The sequence below is a fragment of the Salmo salar genome, chromosome 03, assembly GCF_965601325.2.
Source record: "Salmo salar chromosome 03, fSalSal1, whole genome shotgun sequence".
Taxonomy (NCBI): Eukaryota; Metazoa; Chordata; class Actinopteri; order Salmoniformes; family Salmonidae; genus Salmo; species Salmo salar.
The window spans coordinates 31,662,400-31,682,303 of NC_138293.1; the positions used below are offsets into that span (position 1 = coordinate 31,662,400).

General features: G+C 43.5%; 1 protein-coding gene across 4 annotated transcripts in view; it reads left to right on the forward strand.

Annotated features, from left to right (window-relative positions):
* LOC106599725 (phosphatase and actin regulator 1) overlaps window positions 1–19,904 on the forward strand; it is an 84,166-nt gene that overhangs the window by 61,833 nt on the left and 2,429 nt on the right. For 2 of the 4 annotated variants that reach the window (XM_082973431.1, XM_082973429.1), the window contains exons 5-11: window positions 180–582; window positions 2,212–2,405; window positions 2,550–2,706; window positions 15,436–15,500; window positions 16,756–16,817; window positions 17,779–17,923; window positions 19,656–19,728. In XM_082973431.1, coding sequence (XP_082829557.1) covers window positions 180–582; window positions 2,212–2,405; window positions 2,550–2,706; window positions 15,436–15,500; window positions 16,756–16,817; window positions 17,779–17,923; window positions 19,656–19,728 — 1,099 coding nt within the window. The remainder of the gene's footprint in view (window positions 1–179; window positions 583–2,211; window positions 2,406–2,549; window positions 2,707–15,435; window positions 15,501–16,755; window positions 16,818–17,778; window positions 17,924–19,655; window positions 19,729–19,904) is intronic. The other 2 variants (XM_082973432.1, XM_082973430.1) reach the window with 1 other exon arrangement.

Here is a 19,904-nt window from a genome sequence, read left to right on the forward strand (position 1 = left end):
CACGTGTCCAGGAAACTCATGCATGGCCCTAATTATACTCAACAATTAGCGGCTTTGAAGAAGTAACATGTCAAAGCAAATTTAGTGAAGTCAGTCCCTGCACTAATTCAGAAAAAAGTGACCTTGACGTTTACCTGTTTCCGTCTCTTTTCTTTCTCTACCCATCTCTCTCTTTCCAGACTCTTGCCAGCAGATGAAGCTGTCTTGTATGCCAGGCCATGGAGGGAAGCTCTCTCCTCCTCTACCTCCCAAGAAGGTTATGATCTGTGTGCCTCAAGGGGGAATGGACAGCTCTTCCCCCCTCAGCACCTTCTCCCAGCAGAAGTGCCCCCCTCCACAGGGCCACCCCCAGGGCCATCCCCCCCACCACGGCCCTCTGCTGCCCTCGCAGCTCACAGCCCTGGCCAACCTCCACCAGGGCCTCCTGGGGGGTGGGAACCACCATAACCACGGACACACCCACAACCATGGCCACAGCCACCCGCTCCAGCTGCAGTACGGATCCATGCAGGGCCACACCCCCAGCCGCATCATCGAGGAGCTCAACAAGACGCTGGCCTTCAACCTGCAGAGGCTGGAGAAGTGAGTTGTTGAATACACCGTATTCAATAAAACTGGAATTTCTGGATCTCTATGGTTGTATAGCAGGTAGAAATAAATAGTTTTTAGATGACACAACTTTATAATGGGAGTTGAGTGTAACATCAGTTCTATTGCATAATTAAATATGAATACTTTTTTTTTCAATGCATGTTCAGTGTAGCAGGTCCAGCTGGTTTGTAGTTCAGGTCACCCCTGCCTTGTGATATTGGGGTCAGGCTGCCACCATGTAGATGTCTGACCCAGCTCGCCCCGTCCTACTGATACAGCTTAGCCCGCTTTGACAGCAGTCTGTGTGCACCATGGCACCCGAACCTCTTCCAAATTCAAACCTGGCACAGCATGTCCTGTTATCTACCCTACCAGACATTGGAAAAAGGAATAACAGAGAAATGTATTGGTAAATTGAACATGTCATTTCTCTATAGATTATGTAACATTTGGTTGGAGAAATCTAAAAATGGGACAAAGAAATAAAAAAAACTCGACAAGAATCAATCTGTCAGCCATTCTTCATCGCCCCTATCTTTCAATTGAGATTAATTGAAACGGGACAGGGACAGAGCCAGTATTATCATCTCGCATGTGTAGAGGGGTAGAATAGAAGCGCTGGGTACCTTTTAATTATTCAGGTAGACTATGTATGCATGAGTACAATACAGCCTCACAACAGGGCGTCCTCTATTTATTTTATAAAAATATATATATATACACATACACACACACACACACACACACGTTTGTTTTACTATCCTTGTGGGGACCAAACAATTGGTTCCCATTCTAAATCCTTTTTTTCCTAAACTTAATTGTAAACCTAACCTCTGAGCCTAAAATAGCTGTTTTCCTTGTGAGGACTGGCGAAATGTCCCCACTTGTCCTAATTTACTATCCTTGTGAGGACTTCTGGTCCCTACAAGGACAGTCAAACCCCCAAAACATACACACCCTTCCTCCCTGGTCCTCTGATTACTTGCTTTGCGTGTCTCATGGTGAGCTGAATGGCCCTCAGTGGGCGCTCACAGCAGGGGCTTGTGGGTAGTCTGTGTGATATCCGTGTAGGCCGTATGATATGTTGATTTAAAATGCAGCCAGTCCCTCGCACCGACAAAGTTATTTGACCACTTTGTTTAATTTGATATGAATGGTCTGTGACATGAAGGATATGGGAAATTATCTCATGGTATGTAGGCTATGTGGCTGTCATACAGACTGAATTCCCAGCTAGGAACCTATGGCTCAGCTAACAAGGAATGTGTGACTGTCTTACTAGCTCAATGGTTGCAAGTCAAGATGGACAATTTTGTGCTAATGGCCATGATCCAAAAATGGCTAGCTCATAGCCTCACACTCTCACATCGAGGTGCGTCAAGGTAATTCCAGCCAGACTTCCATTTCTCAGATGACTTACACAGGAGATGGGAATGAGTCAACCACTTGTAGAGTCATGGTCATAATGACTCTAAAGCGCGTTGCATTTCTATAGCAACCATTCGATTCCCACGGCAACATGGGAAAGTGGTAGATGGGCGAGATTACTATGAAGAAGATTATATCCATCATTATGACGAACATGAACACTATCCCCCGCCCTCTCTCTTCTCCCTGCAGCAATGCAATGCATTCTGGTCAGTGTAGTCTGCTGGACAGAAGCCAGGTGCCCTCTGTGGTCATCGACGAGGACAACAAGGAGAACATGCCCAACGAGTCCGACTATGAGGACCTACCCAGCATGTACAAAGATGAGGATGAGGATGATAACGATGAATATGATGACGAGGATGATGATGATTCGCTCTTCACAAGTAAGGGGTTCATATATACACACACACCAATAAAATGTTTGTCCCCTAAGCCACAGATGTTTAGTATTATTTTAACTAGTGGTATCTCTGCACTATAGGTACCCTGCTCTGGTCATTTGTTTAAGTCCTGCTGTCTGTGTGTAGGTACCCTGGCTCTGAAGGTGTTGAGGAAGGACTCTCTGGCCGTCAAGCTGAGTAACCGTCCATCTAAGAGTGAGCTGGAGGAGAAGAACATCCTGCCAATGCAGACTGACGAGGAGAGGCTGGAGTCCAGGCAGCAGATAGGCACCAAGCTCACACGGTGAGAGAGCGAGGGCACACAGACTGCCCATGCAGAACTCTCATAACGAGGTGGTGCAATTATCAGCCACAGACGGATAGTGACTAAAACACGCTCAATTGTATTTCTGTAAATAGAGAGCCATGCCCACTTTATATGTTAACCATCTTCATCATCCCTAATGGAGCACTAAACTAAGTATGCCTCTTGTCTGCTGCAGTGAAGACTGGCAGCTCTGTGTTTTGAAAGGCGTGTCCATTTCTACTCTATAAGAGCTGTCAGGAAACTGTTTAACAATAAATATGGCACTTTGGCCCACTGGGAAAATGTTCTGACATCCCTTCTAACATAACTTGCTATGACTCATCTCAAACATTTTTTATTCTCCTTCCGTCTTTTTTTTTTTTTTTTTTTTTAAAGATAAACCCGCCATCTCATTTAGAGGCGCTGAGAAATGAGCTGACGTCATTTCAGCAATGCATAATCTCGGTCTCTCTGTTCGCTCTCCCTCCTTTTCTTCCCACGGCCTGCCGTCCTCCCTCGCTCACTGAATCACCACTGTGATGTGTGTCAAGCCATTACCACCCCACTCCTCCACGCTCTCTCTCTGTACTGACGGAACACGGTGGTTACACACTCGCTCGCCGATCTCATGCAAACGCAGCAGTAACACACTCACTCGCTTCATATTCCATTTGAACATGGCAGTAATACAGATGGGTTATTTTTAATCCAAGGAGAACATAACATGGCCGTGCCGGCAGACAGACAGAGGCTGTCTAAGGCCCACTGTTATCATTAGGGCTTCACCAATGATTTTATGGTTTCAATGAATCTACCGTCACTGAACAGGATGCTGGACCGAACTGTGCGGTTTGTACCGAACAGAACCTGCGAGTGGGGAGACAATGAGATGGTAGTGAATAAAAGGCTGGACAGAATGGAAAGGGGGGGGTGGGGGAGTAGAAGAGCGAGCAATATAAGGAATGTGAGGAGAAGAGAGGGAACATTATGGTTTGATGTGAAAGAGAAGAGGCTGTACTCTGCTACTAATCCCTGCTGTGATTGGCACACGGTGTGGTGTTCGCAGAAGGCCTTGTTATGTGGGAAGCAGCCGCAAGAGGAGAAGGAAAACGGTGTAAACTATATAAAAATGGACGTCACATGGAGAGTGGAATGGATCTCTTGCGATATGGATATTGCACATGTCATTATATAACGACGTGAATTCCATTGAATTGTGCAGCCCTAGAACTACCTTTTTGTGCAGGGGTCATTTTTTAAAATGTTTATTTTTTTCCCCCCACCTTTATTTAACCAGGTAGGCCAGTTGAGAACAAGTTCTCATTTACAACTGCTACCTGGTCAAGATGATAAAGCAAAGCAGTGCGACAACAACAGAGTTACACATAAACAAACCTACAGTCAATAACACAATAGAACAATCTATGTACAGTGTGTGCAAATGTAGGGAGGTAAGACAATAAATAGGCCATAGAGGCGAAATAATACAAATTTAGCATTAACACTGGAGTGATAGATGTGCATATGATGATGTGCAAGTAGAGATACTGGGGTGCAAAAGAGCAAGAGGATAAATAACAATATTGGGATGAGGTAGTCGGGTGTGCTCTTTACAGATTGGCTGGGTACTGTACATCAGCTCTGGCAGCTGATGCTTAATCATGGCTCTGGTCAAAAGTAGTGCACTATATAAGGAATAGGGTGCCATTTGGGACTCACCCAGCATCAACTCCCAATTTCATGCCATTTTCCACATGCGTTGTGCTCTTCTGTAGCAGGTCTCTTTGTGGCAGGCCAGTATAAATGGATGGTTCTAAGGTCATTATGACCTTAACCATCTCTTCTCTCATCTTTTCTCCTCTTCTCCTTATTCTGACGGAGACGAGGAAAGATGTGGTAGACGGCATAATATAGGATTGTTCATATTTGTTATTTCATAAAACCTGTTGTCAGGGGTTTAAAATACTGAAAAATCCTATTCCAGTAGATGTACTGCTAATTTAATTATATTTTATAGAAGTATAAGTAAAACTACTGGTGTGTAAAATGATTTGAGTAATAATTAGTCAGAGTTAAAGTAATTTAGTTAATAAAAAAAAAATTAAATGTACCTTATAGCTAATTTCGCTAAGGTAACACATGATCTTTTCCATGCAATAAATTGAAAATGGAAGAAGAAATGAATGTACAGTATGAATTAAGTTCATTTATTGTTTGAGTTGCAGCAAGGCACATCTGTATATAAAAAAATGAAGGATTTGTCCATACTAATAACTGAAAATAAATTAAACATTCAAAGCAATTAAAATGTGTTGATGAATTTAAGCAATACAAAATAATGTATATAAAATATATCACCCAATCACGCTAATTTCCTCACTCAATCACTCCTACTTTCCCTCACTCTTAAATTCACAACAGTCCAAATGGGGTAGTGCCAGGGCACACTGGACATACCTAAAGAATTTGATGATGCATCCAGAGCTAATTTGACAATGGAACATCATGGAAATACTCATTTGTGAGCAAACCTCCCTGAAATTCAGAAGGGGCTATAGATGTTGCGTTAGATTGATCAACTATATATAGGCTACATGTACAGAGAAGAGTGTTTCTCGGCTCCAAAGAATTTGACCCGGACCCGACTTCATATTTAAAGAGGGGGACCCGGACCCAAAAACAATCAGATCTGAACTCTACCGGACCTGATGACACTCAGACCTGACCGATATTCTAACAAGACCCTGTCTAGATTAGACCCGAAATTGATTATCAGCTCTTCTCAGTAACAGGTCTTTATATGTTGGCTAGGTTTTCATTTAGCTTAAAATAAATATGCTATATACAATGCAGAGCCGTGGTTGGGTCTACTCTATCAGCTGTACTTACATAGACCTGATGACAATCAAATATGACCAGACTCGGACCAAAGGAAAAGTTATTTATATTTTGAACCTGGTCGGGTCTCGGGAGTTCGGTTGGACACGTGAAGAGCACTAGTACAGAGTGCATTAGGTTATGTAGTGTTCCTTGAGCAAAAACAAGGTGTTACAGTATGTTCTAACACTTTCACTTCTCTCTGAACTTGCTGTTCAGTTTCAGCAGGAGCTGATTGTCAAACTGAATCGAGTCTATCCTGGCTCGCTTTGCAGTGAAGACCAGTCCAACATGGCTAAAAGGACGCTTACAGGTGGTAGAGGCAGGCTGACCTGTGTTCAGTTTGAGGGACAACTTCTTTTATGTATGGAAAGGAATACAGCAAGTCCATCCTGTCTGAAATACAGGAAAAGTACCCATCCAGCTCCCCTGTACCTTTGTGACCTTTTTGGCATCAGTGATGAGAAGAAATCCTCTTCATCAGATGAATGCTGCCTCTTTTGCTCTTTCGTCCACTGTTATTGTGTGAAGATTATGCTTCAGGTAGACCACGAGATATTCCGTTCCTTGGCAATTTCTCGCATGGAATAGCCTTCATTTCTCAGAACGAGTAGACTGACGAGTTTCAGAAGAAAGGTCTTTATTTCTGGACATTTTGAGCCTGTAATCGAACCCACAAATGCTGATGCTGCAGGTACTCAACTAGTCTAAAGAAGGCCAGTTTTATTGCTTCTTTAATCTGCACAACCGTTTTCAGATGTGCTAACATAATTGCAAAAGGGTTTTCTAATGATCAATTAGCCTTTTAAAATGATAAACTTGGATTAGCTAACACATCGTGCCATTGGAACACAGGAGTGATGGTTGCTGATAATGGGCCTCTGTACGCCTATGTAGATATTCCATTAAAAATCTGCCGTTTCCAGCTACAATAGTAATTTACAACATTAACAATGTCTACACTGTATTTCTGATCAATTTGATGTTATTTTAATGGACAAAAATGTAGCTTTTCTTTTAAAAACAAGGACATTTCTAAGTGACCCCAAACTTTTGAACGGTAGTGTACGTCCGTAAGGTCCCTCAGTCAGGCAGTGAATTTCAAACACCGATTCAACCACAAAGACAAGGGAGGTTTTCCAATGTCTTGCAAAGAAGTGCAACTATTGGTAAAAAATAGAAAAGCAGATATTGAATATCCTTTTGATCATGGTGAAGTTATTAATTACACTTTGGATGGTGTATCAATACACCCAGTCACTACAAAGATGAAGGCGCCCTTCCTAACTCAGTTGCCGGAGAGGAAGGAAACCGCTCAGGGATTTCACCATGAGGCCAATGTTAACTTTTTAAAACCATTACATAAATGAATGGCAATGATTGGAGAAAACTGAGGATGGTTCAACAACATTGTAGTTACTCCACAATCTGACGTAAATGACAGAGTGAAAAAATTAAGCCTGTACCGAATAAAAATGTTCCATGACATGCATCCTGTTTGCAACAAGACACTGAAGTAATACTGCAAAAATAAATTTGTCCTGAATACAAAGTGTTATGTTTCAGGCAAATACATTACATTACATTACTGAGCACCACTCTCCATATTTTCAAGCATAGTGGTGGCTGCGTCATGTTATAGGCGTGCTTGTAATCGTGAAGGACGGGAGATTTTCAGGATAAAATAGAAACTGAAGGGAGCTACTGTAAGCACAGCCAAAATTCTCTAAGATAACGTGGTTGTCTGCTTTCCACCAGACACTGGCAGATGAATTCACCTTTCAGCCGGACAATAACCTAAAATAAAAAGCCAAATCTACGCAAGTGTCTTACCAAGAAGACAGTGAATGTTCCTGAGTGGTGAGTTAGTTTAGACTTAAATCTACTTAAGTCTTATTGCAAGACCTGAAAAAGGTTGTCTAGCAATGATCAACAACCAATTAGACAGAGCTTCAAGAATTTTGAAAAGAGTAATGGGCAAATGTTACACAATCCAGGTGTGGAAAGCGCTTAGAGACTTACCCAGAAAGACTCACAGCTGTAATCGCTGCCAAATGTGCTTCTACAAAGTATTGACTCGGGTGTGAATACTTGCATTATGTAAATGGAGTACATTTGCAAAAACATGTTTTCACTGTCATTATGAGATAGTGTTTGGCTCAATTTAATACATTTTGATGTTCAGTCTGTAAAACAACAACAACATGTGGAATAAGTCAAGGGTTATGAATACTTTCTGAAGGCACTATCTTACCTCTACAATGTTTCCTCAGGTTTGAAGCAGAGTGTTTTATTTATATATATATATATATATATATATATATATATATCTTTTTTTTTTTGTGAAGCTGCCATGTTTCGCCATCCTGAGTTGCATTGCATCACCTCTCCTCTGCTTGAAGGAGAACTGGTCAGTCACCATTGTTTTCACACACACCGCTTTGATAAAAACCGTTCCTCTCTTTCACTATACATCTCGAACTAAACCAAGTTATTTTTCAAAATCTTCTGACTGTCATCGTTCAGTTTGTATACACAGCTCGATTTGATTGCCCTGTATTGGCATGATGCGTGAAATTTGACAATCTTTTTTGGGTGGGGGGCTCTGAGGGGCTCTCAAACTTTCCATGCCCTCATGATCTACTATAATGGATGGCCTACAAAATTCTACATCACATGACAAACTATGTGGACATCTGCTCGTCTAACAACTCATTCCAAAATCATGGGCATTAATATGGAGCTGGTCCCCCCCCCCCCCCCTTTTTGCTGCTATAAAAGCCTCCACTCCTCTGGGAAGGCTTTCCACTAGATGTTGGAACATTGCTGTGGGGACTTGCTTCTATTCAGCCACAAGAGCATTAGTGAGGTCGGGCACTGATGTTGATGATTAGACCTGGCTCGCAGTTGGTGTTCCAATTCATCCCAAAGGTGTTCGATAAAGTTGAGGTCACGGTTCTGTGCAAGCCAGTCAAGTTCTTCCACACCAATCTTGATACATATTTCTGTATGGACCTTGCTTTGTGCATGGGGGCATTGTCGTACTGAAACAGGAAAGGGCCTTCTCCAAATTGTTGCCACAAAGTGGAAGCATAGAATCATCTAGAATGTCATTGTATGCTGTAGCATTAAGATTTCCCTTCCCTGGAACTAAGGGGCCTAGCCCGAACTATGAAAAAACAGCCCCAAATCATTATTTGTCCTCCACCAAACATTACAATTGGCACTATGCATTTTGGGTAAGTAGCATTCTCCTGGCATCCGCCAAACCCAGATTCGTCCGTCAGACTGCGTCAGGTGAAGATAACAACTTGTTTCTACTGCTTCAGAGTCTAATTGCAGTGAGATTTACACCACTCCATCCGATGCTTGGCATTGCACATGGTGATCTTAGGCTTGTGTGCAGCTTCTCAGCCATGGGAAACCCATTTCATGAAGCTCCCAACAAACAGTTATTGTGCTGACATTGCTCCTAGGGGCAGTTTGGAACTCGGTAGTGACTTTTGCAACCGATGACAGGCTATTTTTATGCGCTTCAGCACTCGGCAGTCCTGTTCTGTGAGCTTGTGTGGCCTACCACTTTACGACTGAGCCGTTGTTGCTCCTAGATGTTTCCACTTAAGTGATGATGCCAGAGAAGCCGAGGTTTGGAGGATATATTAGCACGGTTTGCCGACCCTCGACTTAATCTCGGGCCTAACACCAGTGCCAATATATCCTCCAAACCCCGGCTTTGAGGGCATTACCAACATATTCAAATAATGGTTTACATATTTTTATTAACGTTGTTTTGATAAATGTATTCATACTATTTCATCCTTCCACACGATATAGTCCCGACACAAATCTAGGGTTGCTACCTAAGCTGGCTGGTCGTTCGTTCTATTGGTTCGGTTGCCAGAGACGCGACCCAGTCGTCTTTTTTGTTCTGTACCTATGGACGCATTCGTTCAAAAATGTGCCAGCCAATATGGCAATAGAAATGTTCCTTTCCCTTGTTTGCTAGCTAGCCAACTACGGCTAACTTAGTCACGTCACACAGTGCAGCCAGAATAACAATAAAGTAGCTGCATTTGCATTTGTTTAAGCAGTTTTCAAGTGAAATTTATTTGGATACATCCAAAACAATAAGCTAATGATTTGCGGTTTCAACTGGCATAGAAAATGGGCTCTCATCAGAACACTGGTGTTCAGGGGAACTAGCCAACAACACAGCTAACACAGTCACTTCAAACTGAAGCTGGAAAGACTGCAAACTAACTGCACTTAGTTTCATTTGACCTGTTTTTCTATATAGTTATTTTGTATACGGTGCATTCGGAAAGTATTCAGACCCCTTGACTTTTTCCACATTTTGTTACAGCCTTATTCTAAAATAGATTACATTAGTTTTTTCCCCCCTCATCAATCTACACACAATACTCCATAATAACAAAGCAAAAACAGGTTTTTAGAATTTCACATTTTGTATGCATTTCTTTTTTTAAATATCACATTTACATAAGTATTCAAACCCTTTACTCAATAGTTTGTTGAAGCACTGTTGGCAGCGATTACAGCCTCGTCTTCTTGGTTATGACGCTACAAGCTTGGCATACCTGTATTTGGGGAGTTTCTCTTATTCCTCCCTGCAGATCCCCTCAAGCTCTGTCAGGTTGGATGGGGAGCGTCGCTGCTCAGCTCTTTTCAGGTCTCTCCAGAGATGTTCGATGGGGTTCGAATCTGGCTGGGCCAGGCAAGGACATTCAGAGACTTGTCCCGAAGCCACTCCTGCGTTGTCTTTGCTGTGTGCTTAAGGTCGTTGTCCTGTTGGAAGGTGAACCGTCGCCTAAGTCTTAGGTCCTGAGTGTATTGGAGCAGGTTTTCATCAAGGATCTCTCTGTACTTTCCTCCATTCATCTTTCCATCGATCCTGACTAGTCTCCCAGTCCCTGCCGCTGAAAAACATCCCCACAGTATGATGCTGCCACCGCCATGCTTCACCGTAGGGATGGTGCCAGGTTTCCTCCAGACGTGACGCTTGGCATTCAGGCCAAGAGTTGAATCTTGGTTTCATCAGCCCAGAGAATCTGTTTTATGGTCAGAGTCCTTAAGGTGCCTTTTGGTGAACTCCAAGCGGGCTGTCATGTGCCTTTTTACTGAGGAGTGGCTTCCGTCAGGCCACTCTACCATAAAGGCCTGATTGATGGTTGTCCTTCTGAAAGGTTCTCCCATCTCGACAGAAGCTCTGTCAGTGACCATCAGGTTCTTGGTCACCTCCCTTACCAAGGCCCTTCTCCCCCAATTGCTCAGTTTGGCCGGGCGGCCAGCTCTAGGATGAGTCTTGGTGGTTCCAAACTTCTTCCGTTTTTAAGAATCATAGAGCTACTCACTGTGTTCTTGGGGACTTTCAATGCTGCAGAATTTTTTTTGGTACCCTTCCCCAGATCTGTGCCTTGACACAATCCTGTCTCGGAGCTCTTTTGACAATTCCTTTGACCTCATGGCTTGGTTTTTGCTCCGACATGCACTGTCAACTGAGGGACCTTATATAGACAAGTTTGTGCCTTTCCAAATCATGTCCTTTCGATTGGTGTCCACCTGTGGTAAATTCAATTAAGTTGTAGAAACATCTCGATGATCAATGGAAACAGGATGCACCTGAGCTCAATTTCGAGTCTCATAGTAAAGCCTCTACATTCTTATCTAAATAAGGTATTTCTGTTTTTTTATTTTGGCATTGTTGGGTATTGTTTGTAGATTGAGGGGGAATAATTTTTTTTAAAGCAATTTTAGAACAAGGCTGTAAAGTAACAATGTGGAAAAGGGGAAGGAGTCTGAATACTTTATGAATGCGCTGTGTGGGTGCGTTTAAATAAAATGGACTTTGAAAAAGAATACTCAAGGTAAAAGTGCTCGGAATACCTTCTCAATTACATTAACTATTGTATTTGTAATTCGTTACTTTCTCCCCTGCCTATTGTTATTCCTTATGTTATATCATTGATTATGGCTATGCACAGGGCACTGCATTGTATAACAATGAGGATGATGACGAAGATGAATATTGATGGTTTGGGACAAGCGCAGAGGTCAGACTGTCTGAGGTTGGGTTGAGGTCAGCGTGTGTGTGTGGATCAGCAGAATGCTGACGCTTGGAGCAGAATGCTAAGAAGCGGAGACGTCCGGCAGTCACTAGCTAGCCGTGTCCGAATACCGGAACGTATGTTCTGAAATGGTAGGCAATTTGGGTATGCGAAAATACCGTGTTATGTGAAGAAAAAAAATGCCAAAATGTTATACTATACTGAACAGAAATATAAACACAACATGTAAAGTGTCGGTTTCATGAGCTGAAATAAAATATCCCCGAAATATTCCATATGCACAAAAAGCATATTTCTCTCAAATGTTGTGCACCAATTTGTTTACATCCATGTTAATTAGCAATTCTCCTTTGCCAAGATAATCCATCCACCTGACAGGTGTGGTATATCATGAAGCTGATTAAACAGCATGACCATTAGACAGGTGCACCTTGTCCTGGGGACAATAAAAGGCCACTTTAAAATGTGCAGTTTTGTCAAACAACACAATGCTACAGATGTCTCAAGTTTTGCGGGAACGTGCACTTGGCATGCTGATTGCAGGAATGTCCCCCAGAGCTGTTGCCAGAGAATTTGGCTGTACGTCGATCCTGCTTCACAACCGCAGACCACGTGTAATCACGCCAGCCCAGGACCTACACATCTGGCTTCTTCACCGACGGGATCTTCTGAGATCAGCCACCCGAACAGCTTATAAAACTGTGTTTGCACAAACTGCACGCTCGTTGTCCTCACCAGGGTCTTGACCGGACTGCCATTTGGCTTCATAACCAACTTCAGTGGGCAAATTCTCACCTTCGATTGCCACTGGCACTCTGGAGAAGGGTGCTCTTGACGGATGACACCCCGTTTCAACTGTACCGGGCAGACGGCGTGTAGGGCGTTGTGCGGGTGAGCACTTTGCTGTGAACAGAGTGGCTCATGGTGGGGTTATGGAATGGGTAGGCATAAGCTACGTACAATGAACGCAATTGCAATTTATCGATTTACAATTTGAATTCACAGAGATACCGTGACGAGATCCTGAGGGCCATTGTCGTGCCATTCATCTGCCGCCATCACCTAATGTTTTAACATGATAATGTATGGCCCCATGTCAGAAGACTCTATACACAACTCCTGGAAGATGAACATGTCCAAGTTCTTCAATGGCCTGCATACACACCAGACATGTCACCCATTGAGCATGTTTGGAATGCTGTGGATCGACGTGTACCACAGTGTGTTCCAGTTCCCGCCAATGTCCAGCAACTTCGGCCAGCCATTGAAGAGGGGTGAAACAATATTCCGCAGGCCACAATCAACAGCCTGATCAACTCTATGTGAAGATGTGTTGCGCTGCATGAGGCAAATGGTGGTCACACCACATACTGACTGGTTTTCTGATCCAAACCCCTACCCTTTTTTTTCTTTTACTTTTTTTATTTTTATATATGTTGGTCACAGATACCTATCTGTATTCTATCATGTGAAATCCATAGATTAGGGGATAATTAATTTACTACTGATTTCCTTATGAACTGTAACTCATTAAAATCCTTGAAATATGTTGCGTTTTATTTTTTTGTTCAGTGTAATTGTGACGTTTGATCTGGTAGAATTCGCTGCACACTAGAGGAATGCAATTGTCTTTTCAGACCTTTCAGTGCTTTTGACAATGGCTGATAATCAGATAAATTGAGGCACTGTACCAAAATAAACGAATGGCGAGCGTCACATTCTGAGTCATTCATACACATTGAGTGTGAATGAACCTAGTGTGTTGGTAGTTGCTCACTGCATTTTTACTAAACAGTACGTTCACAGTAGTATGTAGTACGATTAGTACACAGTAAATAGTAGGCAAGCCAGATGTTGGACACGGCACCGTCTTGTTTCTCCAGGACGTGTGCGGCCGAATGAGACGAGACAAGCCAATCCGTCTCGCTGTATCTCTGGGTCCTCGACATTGTAGCAGCAGATGCCTGTCAGCCTCTTAGCTCTTTCCTACAGTCAAATTACCTAATGGACTTATGGGTGGAATGTTGTTGTTGTTATTATAAAAAGAAAGAAACGCCAAAAGTCCAGTGTTTCTATGTCAAACAGTTTTGTTATTTCGTGTGTGTGTGAAGGGTAATATTGGGATTCAAACTCAAAATGGAATACATTTCAACTCTATATCGGACATAGTACAGGTGTGTTCTTTTTTTACAGCCCATAAGATTGTGTGAGGTGCATACTTTTTGTTTCAAAGTAGATTTAAGACTACCAAGAAACACTCTGTAACCTTGATTCAGCCCACTGCAGTAAAAGGAGCTCTAGCTAGCCAACATCGATTTCAGTCCGAATAGCTACTTCTGCTGTGTTCAGAACTTATTCAAAGTGTATTCCAAAAAAAAAAAGAATTTAAAGGGTCGCCGGTATCAAATCCTAGATATCATTGCTTACCGTTGTGCTCTTGAGCAAGGCACTTAACCCCTCATTACAGTGCCCGGTGTGGCATCCCCTCGCACCTCCAACATCTGTATGCGTGTCTTTCGGAAGGGTTGGGTTAAAAGCGGAAATCAAATTTCGGTTGGACCTTGAGCAATTGACCAATCAAGTGATCCCTATCTAAAAGCATTTTCAACGACCTTGTTTTTGACTGTACGTATTTTCTTTTTTATCCTGTGTGTAACTCTGTTGTTTTTGTCACACTGCTTTGCTTTATCTTGGAAAGATCGCAGTTGTAAATGAGAACTTGTTCTCAACTGGCCTACCTGGTTAAATAAAGGTGAAATAATAAAAAAAAAAAAATTGTCATACTGTATTCAACCAGTCATGTCAAGCACTTGATGTTAAAGATTGGAGATTTGATACGAGAGATCTCTCTCGTAGACCTTGCAGGCATAATAAAAGACGAGGGTAAAGTCAAATTAGGAATGGCATTTGTTTTCAATATATTTACTCTCTTTTCTTAACTCTTGCATTCTCCCTACTTATTTTTTTTCTTTCTGCCTAGATCCTTTTTTCCTTCTCTCCTCCGCTCTCACTCACTCTCCATCAAAGTGACTTCCCTAGATAACGTAACTAGGATGGAGAATAGAGGTCATGGTTGGTGTGTGTGTGTGTGTGTGTGTGTGAACCAGATGTCGTAAAGAGGGTGATCCATCTGGAAGTACATTAGGATCTCAATGAAGCAAAGGAGTCTTTTTATGTACATGATGATCTTGAGAATACTGGTGCTGGTCTATAACAAATATACGAAGATTAAGGAAAGAGGCCTGCTCACTGCCTTGAATTCAGTCAGTTTCTATTCATGTCTGGCAGATAATGGGTGTAGATTTCTGTACTGACTGAGATGCCACCAGTCCTGGCGTGCCAACTCGGCCATAGTTGACACTGGTGCTGCCTGGCACTCAAGCTGTCACTCAAACGGTCACTTAGATTACACTGGCAGGATGGAGTCCGTTAAAGGAGAAGTGACAGCAGGGGAGTGACTAACTGGCTAGACGTGTAGGAAGAGAAACTGACAATTTTCCTCGTGATTTGGCTCGTGATTTTAGGACTTGTCCTGAAACGACACGCACAGAAATAGTGAGCTGCTAAATTGAGGGGGAATTTATTAATGTTTGCATGTGTTTCTTTAGAATGGTAATTTGACTTGATTCTTACGGTTGTCTGTAGAGATTAGGCTAGTTGCCAAAGTTTGCTTTTGTTTATCATGTTAGTTGGAGGTTGCCGTGGACCGTGTTTGCTGTGGGGTTGATTTGACCGTGTATGTTTTGGTTGTGTTTTTGTGCAGGCGGTTGAGTCAGAGGCCCAGTGCTGAGGAGCTGGAACAGCGGAATATCCTGAAACGTGAGTACTGTATGTACCTCTACTCCTTATCATTCTAACATACCATCATTTTATATATATATATATATATATATATATATATATATATATATATATTAACAGGACAGCAGCCATTTGCTGATCACCACTTTATGAAACCACACTAATGTTCTCCCGTTTACTACTATTCCCAGTGACTACTTGACGACCCGATTTGTAACATATTATTCCACGTTTAATAAGTATTTTACGCAAGCCATCTCGAACCACAGTTACCCTGGTTATTTCAGAGGCCTACTTATCCCAGAGCCAGTGGCATACATCTTGCCTTCTCTCTCTCCTGCATCTGAGGAAGGCAAGGCAGTGTGGTTCCCTCCGGATTCTAGCTAGCCCAGAGAGGCTAGTTTCTCAGCTCAAACGCACACTCCATATCAGAGACGCAGGCGATGGAGACCTGTTTAATACCCAGTGCCTTGTTCCCCTAGAGGTCGCGCTGTGATTGGCTATGTGTGTAAGGAGAAGAAAAACGTAGAGAAGAGGAAACCGCGGGGTGCAACTGTAAGACTCCAGGAACGGAAGTCTCCCCCACAACGCTGCCTAGGTTAGAGAAATGGGGCACGTCTTTGAACGTTCTGTTGGGACTGGCGCGCCAAACCAAAAGAACCGTGGCATCGTTACATATTTAACACGGAACTCTCTGGTGCGTTTTTAGATGAGCTAGTCTAATATGTGTTCGGTCCTCTGCCTCCTTTTGCTTTTAACTCCTTCCCTCTAAAGCTGGAGAGTGCTTGTCTGGTAGTTTGGAGAGCATCCATGGAACAGGCTAAGGGGAATCTCTAGTGAGATGGGAGTATTTCTTTCTTCTGAGCAAAACTGGATGTGATTTTTGGTCTGAATAGTCCCGACGTTCCCTAGAAGCAAGCGATTTGTTATTTTAATGTAACTTTAAACGAGCCAACCAACCCCATGTTAATGAACGTGGAAGAACGAGCCATGTGGGAATGATGGATAGGGAGACGGCGTTTCCCTTCCTCCATTTCTGCCATGCAAATAGTCCGACATTACAAAGAGGCAACGATAAACAATTTAAGGCTTTGAGAAATTCAGCGACGTTGAATATTAAGTGCGTTTGTGCTGCTGCTGGATTTTTAATCAGCTACATTATGCAAATGAGGTGTTTATTCTCCTTCCAGTAGTGTTCAAATGTTGTCTAAGCACCTCAGCCCACTCACCACCATTTGTGCCCTGAGACAGACTAACCTCTGCTCCCTTGTGTTTCCCACAGCGCGCAACGAGCAGGAGGAGTTGGAGGAGAAGAGGGAGATAAAACGACGACTAACGCGAAAGGTAAGGCGGGAGAAGGAAAGAAAGGGGGTGTCCAAAAACGGTAGAATTGGCAGTTCAATCCTAAATAGGTTTAGGAAAATGCTGCATAACCCCTGTGCGCGACAGCGTGCCAACTGCCAACGCTCCCTGTTGTTCTCTAAGGTGTTGGGATGTGACAGAACATTCACACAGCAAAACAAAAAAAGCACAAAAATGACTCACTCAGGGTGAGAGGAGAGAAAGGTGTCACAGCACTCTATATCCAAGGTCACCCCAGGAGACGATCGTGTCTTCGGTGCCCTTGGCCTATCAGTGACCCAAGCCAGATTCTCTCTGCCCCCACAGTGAGGTGTTGGGCATGTTCCCATCACCTTAAATTGCATAGCAGCACTGTCTCCTGCACCTGCTGTCTCTACAAACACCTTGCAGTCGTCCCAGGGATTGGCTGTAGCAGCTATACGGTTCTGTACTTCCTGCCGTTTCGTGAGCATACCGTAATGATCGGGAACTCATACACAACTACTAGTCTTTCATTCTCGTTGTAAAAAAAAGAAGCCCTTTTATCACGACCAGATGTAGTAATGTAGCCCCAGAGACTTGTATTTAGTCACGCCAAATTCACTAGTCTGATCGATCGGTATAACTTGGTGGTTTTAGAAACCACGCTCTGTTGGTGTTTAGGTTACCTTCAGTTCAGTAGCCTTCAGGCCCGATTTGCCGCCTCCTGGTCAAAGGTTGACGTAGTGGTCTTTGCTCTGTGCAGGCTATACTCCCAACGCACTACTCTATCATGTGGAGTACAGTATAACTAGGTCGTTTCAGAAACAAAGCCGCATCGAAGTTGGAAAGATAAAGTACAGATCTAGGATCAGTTGATATAGTATATGAACAGGTGGGACCTGATCCTAGAATCAGGGTTCCTACTCTGAAATGTCTGTTGCGAACGGTCCCAGATAGTGACTGCTCCTCTCTCTCGTTCCAGCTGAGTCAGAGGCCCACGGTGGAGGAGCTGAGACGGGCGAAGATCCTGATCCGCTTCAGTGACTACGTAGAGGTGTCTGACGCCCCGGAACACGACCGACGGGCAGACAAACCCTGGACACGCCTCACAGCAGCCGACAAGGCAAGTAGCGGTGGGGCTGGATGAGTGGATGGGTGGGTTGAGAGATATTTACTCAGCGCTTTGTTAGGCATTGTCATTTAGCATCAAATGGCCTTTGAGGTTGTGTACCATTTATGAGTTGTTTGTGTGTGTGTGTGTATATAGCTTATTTAAAGTCGGTAGATGCTGCAGAGAAAACCATGTATACCTACTGTACACATGCACAGCCCTGGGGAGCACATTAACATTTTCAGCCTCACAATGTGGATCTTCCCATCTATTCCTCTATATCTATTATTTAGGTCCAAACAAAGGTTCAAAGCCTGTAGGTCCGTATTGTTGTACTTTCCCTCTGCTGTTATAGCCTCTCTCAGCAGACTGCCCTGGATCAATCCCTCTCCATCCTTCAGTACAGAACTCAAAGAAAAGCATAATGCAGAAGTTCAATGCCAGGAGATGTGTGCTCCTCTCCTCACAGCACTTCCAGTGCTGTTGTTTATTCGTTCAGATGTCTTCGTTGCCTCTCCCCCCCCCCCCCCCCCACCATTCCGAGAGTCAACACCCCCGAGCAATCCGCCGTACGCCGGCTGTCAGCACATGGTTCTGACTTTTAATGAGCTCTGTAGTTCTGAGAAGAGTGAGCCGTTCTCTCCCTCAGTTATCCCTGTGACTTGAGCAGCAGCGCTGGGATCCGAGCATACGGGGTCAACACCTGAGGACCATTTTGGGCGGGGAAAAAAACCGAAGTTGGCTAACTCTGCCTTCCGTTACACAATGTTCCCCGGCGTTACGAAAGATGGTAACGAGGGGAAGGACAGACGGTGCCGCAGGACCCCTCGCCCTTAACTGCACACGCTCCATTGACATTATATTACATTCCTCGCGCCTTAAGTTACCAGAGGTCAGGGCTTTTATGTCTTCCTGTTTTCAGTTCAGTAGCATCCTACACTGCTCAGGGGATGAGATGACGAGATGTTCCCCTGTGTCATCCTGTTAATTAGACTTGTCTGTGACATCACCGGCCTGTGTCGGAACATGTCAGGGGGATTATCCAAAAGCCCCGACTGAGTCACCTATGTCGTTCCTGGAAGATTGAGTCGTCTTTTGGGACAAGATCATTTTAGGGATTTATAGCATCTAATCAGAGACAAAGTACTGGTTGCACAATGCAAAACTTAAAGAAGGTGCCTCCGGTGTTATCTCAAAAGATTAAAAGAAGGGGAAGATGACGAGAATGATTTTAGTTATTTTGTAAGATGTCATTATTCACCCTTGTAAATGTTGAAATCTCATCAGCTTGATGCAGCAACTTAAGCTAACCCAGCCACACAGTAGGAGGGGTAATGATGCCACGACACAGCTGGAAATCGCAGGATGGGGAGGGGTGTAGAGGGGTCACGATGAGAGCAAACTGGTGTAATGTGAGCACACCGGTCGCAGACTTTAGGATGACAAGATAATGCAGACAATTTGCATAACACGTTCTCCCACGATGTAAAGATGCACCGTCTAAAGTATGCCTAGCTTGCACTTTCCTGTTGCTCCCTTTCTCAAACCAGTGGGAGGGGAAGGGGTGGCGAAAGGAGAGAGAAGAGTGTTTAGTGGAGAGAATTTAGTTTATTCACTCTTGACCTTAAGAAGCGAGTAAATTATGTATAAAGTGTCTCTAAAAGGACACGAAGCAAGACTGCGTAACTTTCTTTTCGTCTTGGCACTAACCCTTTGTTTCCGCCTCTCTGTTTGTCCCTTATAGGCAGCCATACGGAAGGAACTCAACGATTTCAAGAGCAACGAGATGGAAGTGCATGAGTCAAGTCGCCATTTAACCAGGTAAAGAGATGTGCGTTAGCGTGTTTTAATGCTATGCATTTGTAAGCATGAACACACCCCTGAATGTCATGGTGGAAGGCAATGGCTGTACAAACATGTAAATACTTGATATATGTTTATAGCATATCTATAATAATGGAATTGCAATATTTGACCTTTTGGAATCTGTACAAATG